At 37.0% G+C, this 16,700-nt stretch overlaps 1 protein-coding gene across 3 annotated transcripts in view; it reads right to left on the bottom strand.

The window, feature by feature from the left end:
• The window catches only part of VPS35L (VPS35 endosomal protein sorting factor like), a 56,791-nt gene that overhangs the window by 17,582 nt on the left and 22,509 nt on the right, over positions 1-16,700 (bottom strand). For all 3 annotated transcript variants that reach the window (XM_061473304.1, XM_061473305.1, XM_061473306.1), the window contains 11 exons: positions 16,365-16,476; positions 16,041-16,157; positions 15,590-15,643; positions 15,092-15,172; positions 14,185-14,247; positions 13,298-13,383; positions 12,193-12,273; positions 9,741-9,804; positions 7,422-7,520; positions 6,513-6,590; positions 5,187-5,301 (listed from right to left, as the gene is read on the bottom strand). In XM_061473304.1, coding sequence (XP_061329288.1) covers positions 5,187-5,301; positions 6,513-6,590; positions 7,422-7,520; positions 9,741-9,804; positions 12,193-12,273; positions 13,298-13,383; positions 14,185-14,247; positions 15,092-15,172; positions 15,590-15,643; positions 16,041-16,157; positions 16,365-16,476 — 950 coding nt within the window. The remainder of the gene's footprint in view (positions 1-5,186; positions 5,302-6,512; positions 6,591-7,421; positions 7,521-9,740; positions 9,805-12,192; positions 12,274-13,297; positions 13,384-14,184; positions 14,248-15,091; positions 15,173-15,589; positions 15,644-16,040; positions 16,158-16,364; positions 16,477-16,700) is intronic.

Genomic DNA, 16,700 nt, shown 5'->3' with positions numbered 1-16,700 from the left:
GGAAACAGGTCCTTACAATGATCTGGGAGGGAACAATGTTTGCAAACTAGTCTGACTAGTGACTGCAAAGAATTGCGGATGGATCTCATGATTCTGAGCAATAAAACAGCAGATGAAATCTAATATTAGTAAGGCATATGGAGAAAGAAGCAGCCCCTGCAGTAACTATAGAAAGTTAAGATCCAAATAGGCTATTTACACTCATGAAAGGTTTTGGAGTCATTGTAGATGGTTCCTTGAAAACTACCTCCTAAATAGCTGTCGAAAAGGCAAGGCAATTATAAGAATCATTAGGACAGTAATGGAAAACTGAGGTGTCACTGTATCATTTTTATAGCTGTTGTGCATTTATACCTGGGATACGGTCCCAATCTTCCCATTTCCAAAAGAATAAAATTAAAAAGGTCCTAATGCACGGAACCGTCTCCTTATTAGAAAAGACTTTACTGACTTGAATTCTTATCAACTTACCAACTCCATCATCTCATAAACAGCGTGAAGAAAATGAACCAAGAATGACTGAATTTATCACAGTACCACTAGTAGCTGCTTGCACTGAAACACTCAATATTTAAACAGCATACGAAAATAAATCCCTAAGTAGTAGATTTCCAAGTACTATGCAACCATAGAATTCACTGTCACATGAAGTTACAAAGGGCAAGAAGTAAAACTTGGTTTAAAAAAATAAATTCCTAAGGATCAGTCCATCTCATTTATTAAACACTGTCATCCTTGTGCAACTTTGCTGAAGGATGTATTTAGATCACCTGCAGCTAAAAGCTAGGAAGCATCATTCTACACTATTGTTTCTTGTATGCTCCCTCGGGTAGATGCTACTAGACACCTTCAAAAACAGGTCATGGGCTAGACAGCCTTGAAGAGCTGGCAAACTGGTATGAAATGCTAGTCCGAAAAGCTTACAGAGACAGAGATGCCCTCTCTGGAAAAGCTATTGGCTGGGATAAGGAGAAGAACAAGAAGCAGCTCAGTGAATGGGAGAAGTTTCCAGCCGTGGAAATTCCAGGTAAAAGTAGTTTGTTTTTGTTTTTTTTTTTTTCAAATAAAGCAACATTTAGTATTACTAGTGAGGAAAAACGTATCTCATCACTTTCTCCTAAAGCTACTTTACTGCCTTCAAGGAAAACAGTATTAAAAAAGATAACAAAGACATAGCAGAGACAGCATACACCGATATCGCCGGAAAATCCTGAGCCAAGAAGCCCCAAAAGCATTTGCTAAACAAAATAAAGATCTGTGTCGGTTGATTTGGGGGTCAAAGACTACCTGGTTTTATGAAGTTTTATGCTTGACAACATCCCAGTGAAATTAGTCACACAGAATCAGCTGAATTACTTTATTCACCCAGCATGTTACCTGTGAAGCGAGGCAAGGATTTCAGGCCTTTAAAATGAAAATGCTGCTCAACACACATTACCAGAAAAGTTACATCATCTCTACCCACCTGCTGAATGCTGTGACCAGCAATTAAAAAATCACGCTGTTCTCTGACAGGCAAAAGCAGCATTTCAGCAGGGAGGAAATATATGCAATAAAAATAATACCTATAGGTCTTTTCCAACCTGGTTGATTCTACGATTCAAAAATTCAGGAAAGTGGTAACAGAGGATGCATTTAATCTGAATTTAGTCCAAGCACTCCCTATGACAGAAAGCATGACTGATGAGAATTCAGTATTTTATGTTGGCAGCATGCAGCATTCTGTGGCTCAGATTGAAAAAAAGAAAAGCATATCTCCATAAAATCTAGCATCTTCCTATCTTCCTTTCTAGGGTGGGCTCTTAAAAGGCTGACCAGAGGTACAAACTGTGCATCCAGGACAGAATCACTTAAAATGTGTTGAATATAATCACAGATTCAATTTATTTGAAGCACTTCTTGGGAGCTGGAAACAAAAGAGACAGTAGTCATAGTATCCCAGACTGGTTTGGATCCTGGAAAGGACCTCAAAGCTCATCCAGTTCCAACCCCCTGCCACAGGCAGGGACACCTTCCAGTAGACCAGGTTGCTCCAAGCCCTGTCCAACCTGGCCTTGAACACTGCCAGGGATTGTGCAGCCACAGCTTCTCTGGGCAACCTGTGCCAGTGCCTCAGCACCCTCCCAGGGAAGAACTTCTTCCTAATATTTAATCCAAATCTACCCTCTTTCAGTTTAAAGGGTGTCATGATTAATACATGTTGAACAGCATGCCTGGACAGACATCTGTCAGTGTATTAATACTGGACTTTTCATGAGCCTATGAATTCATTTTTCCTGACACAATTTCATCATAGTAAAGAAAATCTATTCCAAGAAAAATTACAATTACAGCTTTCTAATACTGAAGTTTTGAGGTGAGTTCAAACAAGCACCACACAGTCACTTTGATTAACAGTGAGGCAAATCCCAGCAGGCAATGCTCCGATTTGATAGAGGAAATTGGAACAGCTAGACACTAGGACTGATGGTTACTGCTGCTACCCCTTGGGATTGCGAATGACACAAAACCCAAACTCCTCCACAGTTACAGATAGATCAGCTGCAGCTCTACAGTTGTCGGTAATATCTCAGTGCAATTCTCAGACTGTCAAACTTTAGTTACTGCTATGACCTGCACATCCATTTTATAAAACAGCAATCTTTCAAATTCCCCTTATCTACCCCAATTGGTACCATAACTCCTTTTTCAAGTTAGATACATTGGCAATTTAGAGAAATCTTCCTATTACCCATTACCAAGAGAAGTCTATTCTGTAAAATTCAATTTCATGGAAAATTCAAATTCACAGAAAACAACAGCTGGAATTTTAAAGAGGAATTGCAGGCACATGTACACACACACATCCATACCTCACTGGTGACTGAGCTATCAGATCAGGTACATTACCTTTCAGTTTTATTTCTCTTCCCAATTCTAAACAGATTAAACTAATTCCAATCAGCATAAAATAAAGGTTATATACAAGGCACAATTTCACTTCATAGCCTACTGCTATCATTAATTACACACTATTAAAACTTCACGTCACACTGCATTAGTTCTTGCAGACCAGTGTCTAATTGCCATCAGTTAACTGACTGGATTTAAAGTTGCTGTTATGAATTAATCAGTACTTCTTATAAAATTGAAATGCATTACAGATTAAACTGTGTTAAAAGTAACTTTCAAGGACGTTATCTGACTACAATACATCAGAATCTGCAAAAACAATTCACAAAAAATGTCCCAAGACTGGTGTCATTGTTCCCTAACTGGTTAACACATGCTAAATTACTCATGCAAGTGACATGTCTCTGACTAAAAATTATACCCGAAATAGCTTTCCTAAGGAAGCAGAAAAATGTGCAACAATAAAACCTTGGTAAACCAAGCGAGCTACTAAACACCAGCTTTGCATACGCTTCATTTCAACAAAAACTGAGATGGACCAAATGCTCCTCCCTCTAGACTGTGGGTCTAAAATTCAGGAGAGAGTGGCTAACAGATACGTATTTTAGAGATTGAGTTCACAATACTTTGCACATACCCGTTACCTTAAAAGATTTTAGAATGGGGATCCTACTCATTGTTTAGTGAGTGCATTGTGTTCATATGTCAAACTCTCACACTGAAAAATGCGGATAATTGTCAGAACCCAGGAGCCTCTCTCAAAGAAGACCTGGATCACAAACATGATGGGAAGGCAGTTTATAAATTGAAAGATTATTAAATCACAGAGTTGGTCCCACCATGGGCAGGACATAGACCTTGAAGACTGAACAATGCAGAAAAACTTCTTTGGATTTCTTCTAACTAGAGATACACTGCAACAGAGCAACAATAACAAAAATTGATACAGATGATAAAGTAAGCTGGTCAATTAAACAAACACAAAGAAGAAAAAGTGAGTCCATTTTTGGTAAACTCTTATCTACAAAGAAACTGCACAGTACTAATTGTACAACAACAGACTTTGCAGATCTTTTATTTTCACAACATACTTGGACAAAATGGCTTTATTCTAAATCCCTCTGCTTTGCTACATGGGCAGTGTCAGATTCAAAACAAAGAAACACAACAGTCACCCTGTACTAAAAAGTCTTTATCAGCATCCTAAGTCAGCTTGTTTGTGCAGCTGGAACTTACTGGTAAATGCAGGGCTTGGAAAGCAAGCTCTTGTGAAGAAGCAGACAGCTAAAACAAAGAATTAATAGCCACAACAAAAGATGTTGCAAAGTAATCCAATTTATTACTCTCACAGCCCCACTGAAAACATGTATAGGAAAAGCATTCACCATTAAAAAGCAGACATTTAAAGTCAGTATTAAAACTGCAAAACAAAGTAGAATGACTTCACTTAAAAGAAAAAAAAAAGGAAAAATAAAATACTGCAAACAGTTAAAAGTATGAAAAGACTTTCAGAATGGGTAACAGGTTCCATAAGTGGCATGAATAGGCATAAGATGACATTAACCGATGATGCAGGCTTAATACTCATTCTGGCGCCCAGAGGAGCTCCAGTTGTTTCCCAGATCACTTTTTGCCAGAATTTCCAATTACTTAAAGACTGAGCTAAAGGATGGTTACAAACTGTACTCAGGCCCTGGTTCAATAAATATTTCAGATCAAAACTAGAAAATACATTTTTCATCCTTCATATTATGTGGTATTACTCCATTGCTTCACTCTGATGCAGAGGCATATTTCTTAGCTAAACATTTTTCACACACGTGCTTCAGTAGCAAGTTTCTAGCATCAATGACCTAAGTTTTAATTCTTTTCCAGCTTGTGGCAGGATTTTGTCAGCTTGTGAACTACTACACAGACGAACTAGTTCCTTTTCCCCCAGTTATAATAAAGCACGTAATTTGTGACTAGAGTGCTTGCATAATTATGCAGGAGGAAAATAAAACATTCCATGCTTTCCATAATTTCTAAGTCATTTAGGACAACCTACCTCATAGCCATGACTATATCATGCAGACTCAGATATCTGTCTTGGTTGTTTAGATCACAGGATGCGTTAGAATTGAAGAGTTGCTTTATGTGACAAGTTTTCACTGTAACAATGCTTGAAACAGGGCTGTATTTTAATTACATCATAAATATCCTTATACAACTTATGATTGCAACCAAGTTATTATTCATAGCTAGAAATACTTCTGAAATAAGAGAACCTTTAAATAGACAGATTTGTGCCTTACCTTGTGAAAGACACTGATTTGCCAGAGCAACCTGTCCAGAGTGCAGATACAGATTAAGGCGTGTGAAGATACCACTCAGAGATGGAATTGTAATGAAGCAGAAGGCAACACAAGCCTAAAGCAAATTAAAAAAGGAAACTGAAGAAAATTCCTATCTCAGAGTTAATTCCTATCTCAGAGTTACAGCAATCATTACTGATTTTACACACCATTAGGAATCAAAATCTGTAAATTGGTTTTGGGAAAGACTTTCTGTAAAAAGAAAACATTATGTGAAGTCCAAAACCAGCAACTTCAAATTTCTTATTATTTCAGTAAGTATAACAATATTTATTACTATTAATTCTTGTTATTACAAGTACATTAACTCAAAGCTTACTCTATGACTCTAGCTCAGAGTCCCTCTCTCCTCAGGTAACCAGCTTGCAGCTCAAGACCAAAATGTAGGAAAGCAGGGACAATCCATGTCAGGTGCACTGTGTGCATCTGGGAGGAAGCAGATCCAGTGCAGCATGCTGCAGCTTTAAACCTACTGGAACAGGCCAAATACCTAGGTTGAGCAAGTAGCTCCCAGCCATACAGAAATTGGCCCATGCCACCCTCACTATCCTTTGTCCAGGACATCAATGCCCAGGTACCATGAACAAAAATCCATTCTTTAATGGTAGCATATGTAAACACCTTCCAGCACACAAAGATGAAGACATCCTAGTTCATAGAATCATAGAATAGTTAGGGTTGGAAAGGACCTTAAGATCATCGCTACATTTCAGGTGAGAAGGGGGGAACACAAGCAACTTGCACAGCTTGTTCATGGTTCAAAGCTCATTTGATCATATCTGTATAGACTCAAGAGGCACTACAGTTGAAAGCAGCACTTTATTTGAAATTCAAATACTGGTTTCAGCATATCAACACTGATATTATGAGACAGTTTAAATATATTCTTTTCTCCCCATCTCCCATTCTTGCTGCGACTGTTACGCAGAAATTACGTACTTGGTTTCATACCTAGTTTGAAAAGCTGAGCTTTCTAGAATTCACATGAACATCCCTCCAATGGACCTTCCTTTGGAGAGGGAGTCAGTCTTGCTGTTCTTTTTTTAACACAAAGCTGCTATATTAGAGGCTTTGGGGCTTTTTTTTTTCTAAAACAGCAGCATTTGCTTTAGAGAGTAAAGATCAATGTTAACAAGAGAAAACAAGATTACAAACAGCGTAAAAATTACTAACACATTGGTTTTGCAAAAACTATAAACTTAAGTGGCATCAGATAGTATTATCTGCTACGGCAGCAGGCTCAAAGTTTGTTAGAGTCAGACCTACCCTGACAAACGCTGCAGTCTTTCTGGAATGATTTCCTTTCATCACCTTTCTTGTTTCCATTGCCAGCTGGTTCACAGACTACACATAAAAAAACAAAAGCAAATCATTAAAGAAAAATGCACAGATTTATTAGGTCAGCAGCAAGTAACAAACTGCGTGTTTTTACTGCACGCACTTGGAGAACAGAAACTGTCAAAAGGGACCCTGAAACGTTGTGCTCTCACTGTACTACTTAGTTTTCACTTGGAGAATTTTAGTGATTGTGCCTTAAGGCAAATACAATTCTGAAGGTTTGTGAAGGGAGACTTGCTGATTTATTCAGGCTTTAGGTCCTCCCTTGCTTCCCAGCTATAATGCTGTCATAACCTTCTCCCCGGTGGAAAACCCACGATTTCTAGTTTATTAAAAAAAAAACAAACCAAAAAACAAGCCCAACCACAAAATAATAAAAGGATTTAAGAGAAGATACAATGCTGCAAAGGAATCAGATGCAACTAATGCTCACCTGACATGTGACTGAACACAGAAAAGAGATTAACCTTCCCCATCACAGCAGGACTCTGCTTGTATCTGCAGTCAGACATAGTCTAATCTCTCCTAGATGGAGGATTACAGAAGATAGAACCAAAATTCTGACTGCATAAAAGTGCCATTTATTTTGTAAGACACAAAATCTCCAGCAAGACAGTCAGTTTTCTTTGTTGCAATGATACCATGCATGCCTGTCAAGCAAGAACTTCACAGAGTTTAGCATGATAACATGAGAGACAAGATCAAAGTCTACTTTAAAAACACCTGATAAAAAGACTTCAGACTTACTCGGACATAGACCAATAATCTGGACAGGGAATGGGAGAATGGCAAATATATCCCCACTTGTTAAGATAATGGAGATAAACTGAAGCTTACATGAATCAACTGGACTAGAACAGGCTCCAAATTGCAAAACATTGACCTGGCTTCAACATAGAAACTCAGCTGTTGTTCAAAGTCACGGCCAAATGAAACCTATAAAAGACAAAAACTCAGTTTTTACCATTGTAGGCCATTAACTTTAAGAAACAAACAAACAAAAAAAATGCATACAGACAAACCACAGATATTCAAAAGTCAAAATCCCTATATAGTGGGGTAAGAAAAACTCCCACCGCTAACAAAAAAACAGCACCTGGGGTATCTGTGTCCTTTTAACTGTATGATTTCAAATACCTAACCTTCAGGGAAACTTGAAGGTTTTGCTGCTTTTTTGGCCATACTCCACAGGATCTCCTACTTCACAGATCAAGAATTTATCAATAAAACAAAATTTAAATCCTAGATTCATGAAGTCCTTTCAAAACAAGCAGAACTCTCAATTCTTCACAGAACAGGGATAACACTTGTTACAGTTCATACTTAAAAAGCAAAACAAAACAAAACAAAAAAGTTCTTTACTGTTAGGGTGGTGAGGCACTGGAATGGGTTGCCCAGGGAAGTTGTGAATGCTCCATCCCTGGCGGTGTTCAAGGCCAGGTTGGACAGAGCCTCAGGTAACATGGTTTAGTGTGAGGTGTCCCTGCCCATGGCAGAGGGGTTGGAACTAGATGATCTTAAGGTCCTTTCCAACCCTAACTATTCTGTGATTCTAAAACCCCAAACAACAGAAAAACAGAAACAGGTCAGTGAATCTGTACTCAGATTCCTGTAATTTCTAGTTGATATAGGGCCTCTGAGAGAGATCAGCATCTTCCTAACCGGATGTACCAGTTGTAAAAGCAGAGTTTCCTCCAGTTTGGTTAATAAATATATGCTTATATAGCATGGCAAAAGCCTGAAAGCTTGCATGCTGGCAGGAAAGAAGTGAAAAAAACAGCCGCTGTGTAAGTGCACCCTAATTCCAAGCCTCTAGATTTAAAAAACCCAAGTGCTGTCAGCTGGAGTGTCTCAGCTGTCAGTTAAAAGCCCAGCAAGAGAAACAGTCTCCAGGCAGTCTACATTTATGGATTCAAATGGATTTTTTCTTCCTAATAGAAGTAAAGGTTGCATTATTTATTATTTCTCAAACCACATACAAAAGAAGATTTTTTTTCAGAATTAAAATGAAAATGACATTTAATCCATACAGGGAAAGATCAAAGGAACTGTGCTGGAAAACAAAGGATTGCTTCTTGCATTACAGACAACTTCCTTTGCCTTTCCTCTATTTGTGCAACTGCTGATTCTTGACTACAGGTCTCAAGAAAACTTCTCTAAAACCACAGTGCTTTCCATACAAAAGCCTGACTAAAATGACTGCTACAACACCTTCCCACCCCACATCTAATGTGTGCTGGTTTAAAATTTATAACTAGTCATTTTGCTGCTATGGGATTTTATTTCTCCCTAAACCAAAACTGTAAAGCCACATCAAATATTATTCAATGTGGGAAATCCTCCTAAAGGGAATAATACAATATTATCCTGCACATAAAGCTTCATAAAGCAAAATTATATTAGAACATATTAAATAGCAAATTATTATAGCTGAAGAGAAAGCAACCATCTAGAGATAAATTCATGGCACTGTAACAAAGAACAAAGACAACAAGTAGAGACAAAGCCTGTCAGCTCTGACTATGTGAAAGAAAAGCCAAGCGTTGAGAGTACCTGGTTAGACAATAAAAAAAGCTTGAGAACATCTCCCTAAAACAACCTGACATTTCAAACACAACAGACGAGAACAAAAGATTTTATTGGGATAAGAGGGAGGGAAGGGTTAAAAATCAGTTTCAAGATAAAACAACTGGAATTTTTGTGGGATTCCTAATTTGATGATACAAATTATCTTATTTATAAATTAAGATAAGCAGAGATAAGAAATTGCAAGTCTTTTTTTGTCTGTTTTTTAAAGCTGGTATTGTCTCCATTTAGAGCTACATAGTGGAACTTCATTCATATAAATCAGCTATAATAGGCAAGACTTTAACTGCTGTTTAACTTTCAAATACTTCCCATGTTCCCAAAAAGCTAGCAGAAAACATGGTTAAACATATGCAATTTAAGCTCTCATGTCAGCTTCAACACTGTATGACATTTATTTCCACACAGACGCACTTCATAAAATTCACCAGTTGGACTTTTCAATGGTCTTAAGCAAGTCAGACACACAGCCTCTGATTTAGTGAAACAGGCACCTGTTTTTCATGGGGATCCCAGGCAAATCCGAGCTATAAGGTACAACTCCAACAGTTGCACACAATTGTCACTCACCATTTTTATGAATCCATTTATCAAAGCTGCTAACATTCTTTTCTCATCCTCTAGTGTTAGTGCACTATAAGAGAAAATTTACATGGCATATTTTAGCATATTTCTTGCCTTACTCTCCATAAAGGTTCAAATGACACATAGTATTTTATATATTATGTTTATATAAAGTATTTTTCACACTAAGTCCACTAAGCTCATAATTTCAGTTATAAAGCAATAAAACTCATTTTAGAGTATCACTAAATCAACCATGCACCAAACTAAATTCCAAATTAAAGAAAATAAATGTAAAAATAACTAAGAGTGTCTTTAGATTTTACAAAAACTCAGTTTTGGAATGAGAAGGAAGCTAAGCTAATGTTCTTTTCTGCAGCGAGCAAATGGCTTCAGCCTTATGTTACAACGTGAGAATTTGAGCAGGAACTGACTATAAAAACCTAAAGAAACTGCTAAATCTATTCTTAGAAGAAAATTATCCTATTTAAGGGGAAAAGATTTTAAAATACACTTTAAATAGTATATGTAACAGTTAAAGTGCTTATTTTAGAAACAACATCTGTTCATTGTTTCGCCTGGGTTTTTGTTTGGATTTTTGTTTTTAACTAACCCTGCCACATAATTAGAAAAATAATTAACATAACCTTGTTACAGTTCTAACTTTTTGATGTTTTAGTAAGAACTGAATTAAAATAATATGCAAAAATAGTTTCTTTTCAAGATTATCACAGACACCTATTCTACAGCAACAGTTCAAATATGATTTGAAACAAATTTGCATCACATGAAAATCCAATAAGCCAAACCTGTTTTGCTGAGAATGGATGAACAAAAAGTTAAATTGCAATTAACTAATACAATTTAATCCTTTTACTATTATCTACTTGGTTCCAGGCTTTGACCTGTAGTATATCAGTTACCAATTTCCTAGCTCAGACACCAGATGGGAAGAGAACAATAGTTTTATTATACAAATTCAGTAAAGGAGGAAAGAAAATCTCAGCATGATTAGTTCATTAGTGCACTGCCAATCAAAAGAGCCAACTGATGGGCTCTGAAAGGCTCAGAAGACTTGTAATGAGATCTCTGGGTCAGTTATAGGTTTCCAGTTCAACTCTGAATCAGACCCCTACCAGCCTACAGGCTGTTATCGTTCAACAGCTGTTATGGGGGTCAGTGAGCCCTGCACAATGGCTTGGGAGTTTCCTGAGCCAGGATGTAAAGTAGCTGCAGGAGTTACTTTAAGTTAGCTAGAATTTATGATGATTTGCCAATCAGAGAATATACAATATAAACAAGCTAGTGATGTACCAGCTTATCCCAGCTAATGAACTGCTGGTTTAGGGGACTTCAAGGATCCCAGTAAATGTTTCAAAATGTTCTGGCAAAATGTCAGAGAGAGCACCAAATATGGGTTGCAATAAACAGCTTAATTTTTTTAACAAGCTCTTTCACCTTCAATATATTGTTCTATGTTAAGGTTGAAGTTGCTTTTAGTACAACATAGAGCCAAATAAGGTGCTTTAACCCAAAATAAAGCATTCTAGCTGGTGTAAATTGGAATTACATGCCAAATTGGACTTCTCTACAGGCATTAAATCTTACATTCATGGCATATCAAGGCTGAGAAAGTTACAAGTTCCTTTATAGCATCTGCCATGCTAAGAGGCTCTGGGCTCAGTGCAAAAAGAAACTGCCCTTACAATTCCACTCAACCCAAACTGCAAGAAAAAATGAGGTTTTTGCTCTTAAGATCTAAAATTTGCAGCACTGTGATTCTGGCTCTATTTTCGGACACAATTTTCTTGTGCTTTTTCAAATTACCTGCAAACCACAACTGTTTTTCACATTGCACAACTACTATTCAAACAGTGAGGGTGACACAGGGCAGCCAGGGTCCCCAGCAACCTCAGCACTCAAAGTCAAGGAGAAAAGAGGAGTATTTAGGGGAAAGGCATCAAATGTTCAAAGAGCTTTTCCTTTGTTCTAACTTCCCCTACTCAAGTTCCTACAGATCTTGCAGGTGACCTTTTAAAGATTTCACACCCCTTTGTAATGGCTGAAAAAAGTGGCCCAAGAAAAGGTGCAACTGAGCACAAAAATTTGTACTTTAACAGCTAAATATTCACTTACATCTCAAAAATAGCTTATTATTCACTATAATTCAAAGATTACATTGGTTTCTGTCTCTGCTTAGAGTCCCTGCTTCACTAGGAAACTACAAAACTGTTGCTACTTTCCTTTTAACATTCTGCTTCAGTATTCAAAATAAAGCAGTAACTAAAGAGCAAATGGTACGTGCTGCAACTTCACTGCACAGCTCTTCCCTCACCGCTAATTGGATTCATGTCTTAATCCACCATGAAACAAACAGCCTCAGAAATGTGAAACTGTACACCAAGCAGCCAAACTTTGCAATAAAGACAGTTATTAGTATGAGTAAAGTTAATCTTACTTCACAGAATCATGCATCGTCTTGCAGATATGCAGAAGAGCATTGAGTATAACTGGATCCTTTGTAGATTCCTGCTGATGCCTGTAAAAATATTTCAGGAAAAGTGATGAATAATCCTGCTCTGTCTAAATGAAAACCAGTTACTAGAATAATACCAATTTAAGGCATAATTCAAATTATCACCATTGTATGACACTACAGAAGTTTTATATTCATTTTCCAACCAACAGAACTCCCTAGAATCATGTGGTTACAGATGTACAATTCCAACAAATGCCAGTCAGGAAATATTATCTTAATACATGAAGCTTTACTGCCAAGCTACAGAATCTGACTCCTTAAGGGACACAAAAAGCTAGACATGGGATACATTAAGGCAATCTAGGAACACCAAAACAAAGCAATCCTAGATCTATCCAGAAGTAAAGTTTCTCAGCTACTGATGGACGGGCACGCATGGTGTATGCCACATTTAGGTACAGAGGCACATGTGCAGCAGAGCACCACTAAGATGATTAAGGAGCTGCAGCATCTCTCATGAGCAAATGCTGTTTAGCCTAGAGAAGAGCAGGCTTTGGGGGAATTAGCAGTGTATATAAATACCTGAAGGGAAGGTGAAAAAGTAAAAAATGTTTCAAGGAACATTTTAATTATTTGAAACATGTTAATTATTTGAAAAGGGAAGGACTTGTAAGTTCATTTTCAACTGTGGAAATACCCATTTTTCTGCATTGGATCTTGTAACAAGAGACTGTCACTCTTCCTCCATTATAGTAAAGTAACAGTTCTCTGCTGTCACATCAGCTGGAACATGAAATAAATTTCATAAACTGACTTAGGCAATGTAAATTTTAAAAAGCTCAGAGAACAAATATTGTGTTAATCCACAGCAAGTCAGCATCAACATTATTACTTCAATTTCAGCTTTGTGAACAGTTCTACAGTCAATCAACAGATTAACCGAATTGACACTTTTTTTTTCCCCAAAATCTGGAACATCTTCACAAGATACGTGGCCTATATACTGACTTACCTTCCCTAGCAATCTGTCAACAAATTCCCCAGACCCTCCAGAGTGCACTTAATCTCAATATTCTCCACTTACTTAATAAAAGATTCCATAATGCACTTGCAAACCTCCACTCTCACACTTTCCTTCTGGAACATATCCAGAAATGGCAGGAATTTCTCCTGAAGGTACAAATACATAAACAAGTAAAATTAGGTATTTTACAAACAATACACTGAAACAGTAAATATGGTGGGGTTTATATTCATAGCTGTTTCAGTTAAAATTATTTTACTGAAACAGCTTAACATATGACAAATTCAGACATCTATGGGAACTAAAGAAAGGATATTAAAAACAATGAAAACAGGCCATGCGCCAGCAACCATTTTCCATGTACCCAGGGTGATTTATGAAGGTCCAAGATAGTCACATTTCCTTCCAAGATAAGGCTTTAGGTTGCTAAAATCCGAAATACTTTGTTTCTGTATCATATCAAGAACATAGCAAGGGTAAGTTTTTCAGAATTATCTGAGCAATTTGTGAACAAGACTTGATTCCAAATCCACAGGGTCACTCCTGAATATTGCTCTTCAACTGGTTTCAGCACTTTGATGCCCTTTGTTCCTCTTTCTCTACCTCATACACAATCCCTGACCTCTCCAAGTTTTGCTTGGTTTCAATGCCAAATTTAAGCCCTATAACAGAGCGTGTTAAGTACAGACTGTAACATAAAACCAGCTATCAGCAATTACACAAACACACAAACAAATAAATGGTATTTTATCTTCCGCTGATTGTCACTTATGCCATAGTAACAAACATACAGAATCTAACAGCCTAAGGAAAAACAAATGGGAGAAAATTTGAATTAGAATAATGAATATATAAGTAGTAAGCAGCAGTTACCAAGTCAGGTAAATTCTCTTACAGAAACAGTGCTAAATGGTTCTTAAAACTTTATTAAACAGAGTATCACTTACCACTGAGAAAAGCAAAGAGAAGTCATAGATATAGGTAATAACTTTCTGAATAATTGACTGCAGCTAAAGAGAAAAAAAATAAAAGTGTAAAATAGAGGGAAATTATTGTAATACAAGTTGCATCAAGACTATCCACACCAGGGATTATTCTTCTCTATTTATTCATAGAAAACCAGGTTGGAAGACACTTCAAGCATTCATCAATGTCATTTCTTTCCCCAAAGCAGGATCAACTACAGCTATGCTGTTCCTAGCAGATGTTTTTCCAACATGCTCTTCTGAACTCATATAATGAGAGGGTGATCAGCCTTCTCAGGCTTTATTTGTCGTTTATAGTTAGGCAGATTTTTCCGATTTATAGTCTGCATATCCCAGCTCTCTTGACTAAAAGAAAACCAAACCAAAATAAACAAACAAAAACCAAACCAATTTTCTAAATCTTCTTTTGTAGGCACTTTATCTACCCTCCAAGTAACCACAAAAACCTTCTTCTAGAACCTCTTCAACTAATTCACATCTCACCTGGCATGCAGAACTGGACATGGTAATTCCCTGAAGCCTTAACAATGCCAAGCAGAGATTATTTTAAGGTTTACTTCTGTATAAACAGCCTGCCATGACTGCTCATTTTCTTCAGCAGAACACCACTGTTGGTATAGGAGTTAACTACTGCTACTTCTAAATACATATGTCATTCTGGTTTACTATTTTTCTGAAAGACTGATGTGCAGACAAAAGTGAAGGAACAAATCACAGCATCACACTGCTCCAAAAGGCTTCCCAAATTACAGCCAGGGTTTAAAAAGAATTATTTTGTGGTAACAGGCATCAGTAACGTTTAAGATTTAAATTCATCTAAGAAAATGCACATCAGATTTTTACAGATCAGGCAAAACAAATTCTTTACCTGGGGGTAAGCATCTTCAAAGGCTCGATCAGGAGTCATGTGTTTGATAACATCAGCCAAAACTGTATTGACCTCCCGTTTCTGTGTAGTGAAAAATGAGGTTACAAAATACAGTAATGAAATCGGCACATGAATCAAGTCACTGAAAACTAGTCGGAGTTCCATTTGCCTAAGCATCAGCTTTCTACAGAGCTCTAGTTAAGTCAGGAACTTCAGCCATAGCTGTAGTAAATCATTACTTAAACTGGTTCACCTGCCATTAAAATAAAAGGCTAAGAAACAGGCAGTGCTGGGCAGCGGTGAAGACTCTTTCAAAGCTGCATCTTTTGTCCCTATTCATCTTTCATGAAAGGAAATACATTATTTCCTCCACTACTGAAGTCCTATACACTTATATTGGATACTCATAGCTTTTCCATTTTTAACACCAAACTGCTAATACAGCTACTTAGTCTATATCAGAAAACCTTCAAATGAAACAAAGTAAGTTGCACATACCGTAAAATGCCTGCATGTGTACTCCACCCACACTTCAGCACAGTTGATATAATCCTAGAAATACACATGGCTTACAATTAGCAATATTTATGAAAGGTTATGATAAGTATTAGACTTAATTATATTTAATTATTTTAATTATTTTTAATTATTTTAATTATTAATTACACTTAAAAGAATAAACTTCTGAGGTACGATTCATGCAGACCTAAAGATCTAACACTAAACAACAGACCTCAAAAGTTGCTGATGACTTACATTATATAGAATTAAGTTGTTCTAACAGAACTCAGAAAAGCAGGGATCATATACAGATATTACCAGGCATCACATTTTTTGACAACTGTCTGTACCTAGAACAGGTAAACAATGTCATGCTAAGCATATGCTTACTAAACAATTTTGCCTTAAACACAGAATGAGTAATGAAACAGAACAGACAGTAACTCACCTGTGGGTTCTTCAGCTTTGTTATAACCTTCCAGGCTTCATTTAATATTTGAAGGCGATCATTTTCAGGAGGATCAGCCAATGCCAAGTTTAATCCCAAGGAACGAAAGAGGAGGTGCTGAAAAGTTAATGAAAAATTTTAAATGACCAGCAGAAGATGCATGTCTGTCCAGCACTGCTCTGGCACATACAACTGTGCAAGAAGAGTTTTTGATTAAACCACCTTCAATTTAAATGCTGTGCAAGTTAGGCAGGCAACTAACTGTATAAAGAACTCTGTCAGGCAATGAACAGGAACTGTTACAAATTGCATACAAAAACTTACCTTTGGGAATCCAGATTCATCACACTCTTTAATCATGCCAATGAAGTCCATAGATCTTGCAGCAATAAACTCCGCTCTGAACGCTGACATTATTGAATTCAACAGCAAAGCACTACAATGAACATAAAACAAATCAATTAAGCTCAACATCGATGAAACTTTGGTTGTACCTTCACTTACATTAATCCAAACTTCTTAAACTAAAAACTGTGCAGAATCAATTCGAAATTTTAAAGAAGGTGATAAGGAAGAAAAAACCCTCAGCAAAACAAGAAAACATTAAGCCATCAGATAAGGAAAAGACAGCCCAGTTTGTAGAATACCTGTTCCACCCCC

This window comes from Pezoporus flaviventris, unplaced genomic scaffold, assembly GCF_033815535.1.
Source record: "Pezoporus flaviventris isolate CSIRO_AGI_PZ_B2104156 unplaced genomic scaffold, CSIRO_AGI_Pfla_v1 ptg000078l, whole genome shotgun sequence".
Classification (NCBI taxonomy): domain Eukaryota; kingdom Metazoa; phylum Chordata; class Aves; order Psittaciformes; family Psittacidae; genus Pezoporus; species Pezoporus flaviventris.
Note: the sequence above shows the minus strand (reverse complement) of the source record. Positions and strands in the feature narration are given on the sequence as shown.